Genomic DNA, 6757 nt, shown 5'->3' with positions numbered 1-6757 from the left:
TTGACCCTCGTTCACTTGCTGCCCGTCCAGTTCTTGGCTCACTCACTCATCGCCCTCTCAGCTCGCTCACTCGACGCCCGCTCAGCTCTCGGCTCACTCACTCACGCTCAGTCCACTGGCCAAATCGAGCGTGAGTGAGCATGCTCATGAGTGAGTTTTGCCGAGGTCTCGTGGAATCCAAAGCGTTTCTCTTGTCTGCTCCCATTAAGAATTGGGGTTTCCTGTTATCTACCACAGCTGCAATTATCACTTTTTGAAAAATCCTCAAGTATTCACTGGTATTGGGATAACTCTGCCATGAAGTTCCTTACAACTGGTCTTCAAATCATGTGTACCTTCTTTTTATAATCACTATTACTTGTACAGCTCCTGTCAACCTTAATAACAACAATGGAAAAAATTCTGTCTCATTTCCGAGCACGATAACAGTCCCCCTGGCGGCACTTAGGGAACGTTAAGTGAACAAAATTCTTGCGTTAAACTAACAGAACAATTTTGTTCAATTAAGATTTACTCATGGCCCCAAGTGTTGCTGTAATCGCGCTCGGACACGAGATCATATTTTTTTTCATTAATTTGTTTGTAATGTGTTATTATTAAGGTTGACGGGAGCTGTACATAACAAAAAAAATATAAAAAATTGCTGGACGTGAAAACATGCTGCAGTTCATTATACGCTATTGGAGCATACGTCTATCATGCTTAAGAATTCACAAACTTGGCTTTGTACGTCACTATATATTACAAATGATTTTTACAAACAAATGTCTCTGTGTCCGTAAAAACTTTTACTTGCCACTCTATTTTTAATACTCTCACTGAACGAAGTGCACAGCTCTCGTCGACCTGATCCATAACATTCCCTATATAAATGCCTAGGTGTGAAACGAGAACAATGTGCAAACTCTATTTATTCTACTGAGAATTGCAAGACCTAGACATCCGTCCTGCATATCCGCATCCAAGCAGGTATGCAGTACTATATATATATATTTCATTCGCTCACGGAAAAAAATCCCTGCAGGATAACTTGTGATGTCATATCAAATGTTCAGATGCTTGAACTTTCCATATATAATAATGCGCGTTCATTCGACCTCTAAAACTACACAGTTTCTTGCACAACCCCTGCGATTCAGCCTCTTTCACGAAGACCAAACCCAGACAATCCAGTGGATGACCAGCTGCACTAAGACAACAGCCGCGACTGTCGTGAGGTCGTTACGTTGTGCCAACTGCTGTTCAATGTGCCTCTGATGTGCCATGACAGATTCTAAATGACGTTGAACTGTGAGGAGGGTAGCAGACGTGTCGGTAATTGCCTTCTGCAATGGTTGGAGTGCCTGTGTTATAGCGGCTACTTGCTTGGCTTGGCTACTTGGGTGACCTTTGAGTGACCCTGTTGCTCTTGGAGTGCTGCATGGAACTGTGGCATCTTCAGCAGGAGCTGGACACAAAATTTTTGTATGAAAAAAAAAAAAAAGTAAGTAAGCTGTGAAAAGTGTAACGTATAATGTGCGCTCAACCCGGTCTCAGAACAGCTACCCTTCATATAAAGGCCAGTATTTCTGCAGTATGTCCATAGGTACGCATGAGATATGTGTGCGGTAGAGAATTTTTTTCTACGTCCTAAAAAAATTTGCTGGGGTTCCTAGGTTCCTAGAAACCGCATTACATGAGCGAGCACTACCACATTTACCCAACTGGCATAATTGAGACTGAGTGTCGTACCTTCACTCTCAGTAGAGTCGCACGGCACAGCGGCATCGGCCGAAGAGCTTCCACTGACATGAGACACCACACTGGTTCGAGGCATGACACTTGCCACTCCAGTGGTCCCACTTGCTTTCTTCTTCTTCTTCTTTTTGCTTTGACTATGGGCGGGAGGCTGTCCCACTAGTACGTGGTGCAAAAGGGGATGCCTGGCCTCGGGCGGGCTGCCTTCTACACTAACCAGGCTGCCTCCAGAGGGCACTATTGGGGTTCGATGACGAGTCTTGGTCTGGATTATGCAACCACTTTCAAATTGGACGACGTCGTTCCGTGGGTCCCACGGACGGGAGCTGAAACCACGGCATGACGAGATACTTTTGTAGGCCATTTTAGACATTCGAGGGGCATGCAAGTGAAACTTTATTGTGTGAAGCAATTAAATCTGTTAATAGGTGGTGGAACATACGAAATGAAAGTGCACTCATTGTGTATGTTTTGTCCCTACGTTTGTCTGTTTTTATAGTGTTTTTATCAAGATGAGTAGATACCAACAGGCCCAATGAGGAGTTTAGGTGTGACAACCCAGAACCATAGCAATTGAGAATTTGTACTGTGTCCGTCCCCTTCTGCCCATGCCTCCCAGTCCCCCTGTGCTCAACTATGTACCAGCTAACCTGCACCCGTGCCCTTCTGTCGACCACAGCAAGATTGACATTGGTAGAAACCGTGATGGTTTCACCTTTTAAACCTTTAAACCTTTTAAACTTAGGCTGAGGGCTTCTGAACTATTGGAACTGACATGAGCAAGAACAACAAAAACAAACAACTACACCAACACGGGAGTGCAAGAATGTGTATAATTTTCTCCTCGGTGCGGCACCCTAGCGGCAAGGAGCAGGTCCTGCACAAAGAACCTCAGAATGTCCTCTGGATGTACGAATAATGCCCTGACGGATTCGTACGTCCGATGGATATTCTGAGGACATCCATCGGACGTACGAATTCGTTAGAACATTATTCGTACATCCCGAGGATATTCGGTGTCGTCGGGGAATACACTGCTTGCGTGTTCTGTAAACTTTTGTCGGGACCTGTACTATGGTCACATTGCACATTAACTTACTCCGCATGCTTGTAGATGAAATCCCCAAGGAGCAGGTCCTGCACAAAGAACCTCAGAATGTCCTCTGGATGTACGAATAATGCCCTGACGGATTCGTACGTCCGATGGATATTCTGAGGACATCCATCGGACGTACGAATTCGTTAGAACATTATTCGTACATCCAGAGGATATTCGGTGTTTTTGGGGAACACACTGCTTGCGTGTTCTGTAAACTTTTGTTGGGACCTGCACTATGGTCACATTGCACATTAACTTACTCCGCGTGCTTGTAGATGAAATCCCCAAGGAGCAGGTCCTGCACAAAGAATCGAGGCATCCACTTCTCCATGCGTGCTTGACGTTCTTTGGCACCTTTCCGTTGTGCCTCCTCTAACAATGTCTTTTCTTCGGTCGCTGCCACCTGATCACTTTTCAGGATGGCTGCCGAAACATGTTGCCACATCCTGGTGAAATCTCAGTTCATCAGCAGTTGGTCAATTGGGGAACAGTTCCCTACCTTTCAGATTCAAATTCTTCTTGGAGTTCAACAGGCACTGTGTACCGCTTCAGCCTTTGAGATCGTATTTCTGGTGTGGGATTCCAAAAAAGGTGTTCTTCCTAGAAACAACAAGAACACATGCACTTGTATGCTTTCACCACCATCCCAACATGCTCATTATTTCCATCCAGAGCTGAATGAATAGCCAAATTACCCCTGTCCGTTTGTCTCTGATGAAGATCTCGCTGTCCCAGTGTCCATCAAAAGTGAGCAAGGTTTCCTTGCCCAGTTTCACTTTGCCCACCACCAGATTGCACAGCTCGGCCCCTCCTAAAAAGGGCTACAAAAACAGCATTGAGTGAGCAAATGCTGTACAGACACAACAGTATGCAGTAAATCATCAAAAAACACCTCCAATTTTGTGAGTGAATTGGCACAAAATTCGCATGAACACCGAACATCAGAAAAATCTATTATTATAAGCAGCAACACAGCTTAAGTAATAACTGTACTGAACTGATTATACAATACAGCACATGCTTTAATAAGTGTCAATTATTTGAAAGCCCTTTTCTTTGAGGAAAACAGCTCATACCTTACATTTGTAATTTTATGGTATACACACGGTTCCTTATAACCAAAATTTTGCAGGAACACGCAACATGTGCAGAAATTCATCAAAACTGAAACACTGGTAACGGTATTCAACGGTGCTAAGAGTGGTGTACAACAAGAAAACGTATGGGGCAAGGGAGAAATAGCAACCTTTAGCTTGAACTCCAACTCCGTCCTATAACCAGTCTTCTCACAGATGATGTCCACTTTTCCGCCAAGCTCCATGGTGAGTGTGCCCATGAGAATCCCTTTACAGTGAGCGTAAGGCATCGTGATGGCGTAAGTTTCTCCGCGCGTCAGAAACGTCAGCCTCGCTGTTCCGTCCAAAATGGCCGACAGTGAGTTACCTGGTGAATATGTCACAGCACATGGACGTGAACTCAGATGCCTCCACTAACAGCGATACTCATTCAGAAGGACCGGAGAAGCATACCGTAAAATTTAGACTTTGCCAGAATGGTTCCACTAATGCAGAAGCCGTCGGGCCTGTTGGTCACATAAAATGCAGAGATTGGTGGATGATGAGAAACCTGCCGAGATTGGAAAGGTTTTAATTGCAAACACAGCTTGTTCATCGTATAGTAGCACTAGAATTTCCACTTATAGCAATGTCCAATCAAAAAAGACTCCAACAGAAGGTGGTGCATATACATACAACAATCCTGGAAAGCTTTTGAAAGTGTATACCAAAACTACCCAAGCCTAACATAACATATATGCTATGTGCATGTTTCATCTTATCCCTTCCTGTTGATGTCTTCCTTCCTGTCTCCCATGCTCAACCATGGGTGCTTCCAGGATTTTTTTCTGGAAGGGGGGGGGGGGGGGGGGGGCTAAGCATGCAACCCTCCCTCTTTTCCTGAAGACAGACGTAGCGGACTACGCCATAAATTTAACCTCTGAACACCCAGAGGTTAAATTTATGGCGTCTGAGAATAATCATGACGACCTATTGTGCGCACTTTAGTGCACAATTTTCACAAGTGACCTTGAAGCTCGGGAGGGAGGGAGGGGGGCTTGCCCCCATCGAGGTATGCCCATGTGCTCAACATCTCAGGTTAATGCAGTAGCAATGCAAATGTGACACTTCCAAATGTCGTACACCATCTCGCCATGTTTCCGCAAGGTCACAGTTGCTTCTGCTGAACCTGCATATATTGAAGTCCCAATGTATTGAAGCCCTAGTCATGAACTACTGATATAGTGAAGCTTTCAGTGATTTGACCAACCCCACTGTAAAGAGGTTCTACTGTACTTTCAACAGTGGGAAATATCAAATGTTGAATACAACGAATCAATGTCATTTATGCATTCAGCGTGGCTTCTTAGTATGACTGACACATGAACAGCCAAAAGATAGGCAGTGCCAATGTAATGGTGTTCATCGTAACCATTCTAACCACTCTAGTCTATTCTAGTCATCGTAACCATTCTAGAGAGTGTTGTCAACACGCGGAGCAATCTTCGATCCTATTATACACTGTAAAAACAGAGCTTCACCGCACAGTACGCTGCTAGCCAACCACCATCCCATCTCGAATGACATCCCGAATACATCCCGAATGACGTTCTCTCCCCTGATTCGTGAAAACGGGAGGGGAGTGGGGGGATACACCATTTTTGTGGCAATTATACGAACTGCATAACGCCAAAAAAGTGGTGTACACCCCCCGTTTTCAGCAAATCAGGGGAAAGAACGGTGTCACTCAGGATGATGGTTGGCTATATAGGAGCGTGCTATGTGGTGAAGTTCATTTTGAAGAGTGTATGAGGCCATTATAGCAATGATTGACTTAATTGCAATAATGAGGCAAACAGTTACCTGTTCAGCAAGGTAGAACGTCCTGCTTCCAGTGTTGGGATGCAACCAGTAGCAGCGAAAAATTTCACCTAAAATGGGGTTGTATGGCTTTTTCAAGCCCTTGGGTTTTTTGTAGAACCCTGAGAGGTACCACTGCACCACCATTTTCATGCGTGTTAATGGGTCGTCCTCCTGTACAGCCCTGTACGTGCAATTATCACATTGCACATCACAATCATCCTGTACAGACATGAGTGCCATGGCAGTAATCTTCCATAGGATACTCACTTAGACAAAATATCTGCGTGGTAATAATAGTCGGCTAGTTTGTCCAGAAAAGATCTTGGTTCTAAAATGAACGTGGGGAGCACCACTTTGGAAAGGTCCATTCCAGGACGAACCTGCGTTAAAAAGTAGGACAAGAACGTAGTGCAGGTGTAATAAATGGTGGATTTTCGTAAATCTTTCAGAAATCTCTCTTTTTGTTCTGCTGCACCTGTTTGACTAGACTCCAGATAAGACTCCTGTTTTCCTCGGCCACTTCTTCCGTTTGACCTGCACCACCAGCCTGGAAGCACAGATATAGTAGAACGCATAAAACACTAAATAATACTCTCATCTGCCACGGCATGATGACAGCAAAAACGAGCACTTGGCACCTGCACGTATGAAGCATACCTGGCCAAACTCCTCGTGGTCATTTTCTAGATACGGACTTTCCAAGGGTATGTCGTCATCGCTGTCTTCTTTTGATGGGCCGTGGGTCTCCTCTTCAGAGTCTGTATCTGTTGACCTCAAACTCTGAACGCCATCGTTATCATGCTCTCTCTGATCATCCGTGTGCGTGTCATCACCCAAATCTGCAGAGACATGGCACACACGATAAATTTAGATGCATTTCTCGAAAGCCTGCTTAATTGCACAATACATTGTGAAACGAGATGAAGACGCCGGTGACAACATCCCCCAACAACACCGGATATCCTCTGGACGTACGAATAATGTCCTCCATGAAGACAAATTG

At 44.8% G+C, this 6757-nt stretch overlaps 1 protein-coding gene across 5 annotated transcripts in view; it reads right to left on the bottom strand.

Moving 5' to 3' along the window:
• Window positions 1–891: 891 nt before the first annotated feature.
• The window catches only part of LOC135393951 (oxysterol-binding protein-related protein 8-like), a 53329-nt gene continuing 47463 nt past the window's right edge, over window positions 892–6757 (bottom strand). For all 5 annotated transcript variants that reach the window (XM_064624323.1, XM_064624324.1, XM_064624327.1 and 2 more), the window contains 11 exons: window positions 6412–6593; window positions 6230–6301; window positions 6022–6134; window positions 5755–5935; window positions 4366–4462; window positions 4083–4279; window positions 3532–3657; window positions 3336–3436; window positions 3097–3282; window positions 1732–2063; window positions 892–1447 (listed from right to left, as the gene is read on the bottom strand). In XM_064624323.1, coding sequence (XP_064480393.1) covers window positions 1146–1447; window positions 1732–2063; window positions 3097–3282; window positions 3336–3436; window positions 3532–3657; window positions 4083–4279; window positions 4366–4462; window positions 5755–5935; window positions 6022–6134; window positions 6230–6301; window positions 6412–6593 — 1889 coding nt within the window. In that variant the 3' untranslated portion in view covers window positions 892–1145. The remainder of the gene's footprint in view (window positions 1448–1731; window positions 2064–3096; window positions 3283–3335; window positions 3437–3531; window positions 3658–4082; window positions 4280–4365; window positions 4463–5754; window positions 5936–6021; window positions 6135–6229; window positions 6302–6411; window positions 6594–6757) is intronic.

This window comes from Ornithodoros turicata, chromosome 5 (assembly GCF_037126465.1).
Source record: "Ornithodoros turicata isolate Travis chromosome 5, ASM3712646v1, whole genome shotgun sequence".
Taxonomy (NCBI): domain Eukaryota; kingdom Metazoa; phylum Arthropoda; class Arachnida; order Ixodida; family Argasidae; genus Ornithodoros; species Ornithodoros turicata.
Note: the sequence above shows the minus strand (reverse complement) of the source record. Positions and strands in the feature narration are given on the sequence as shown.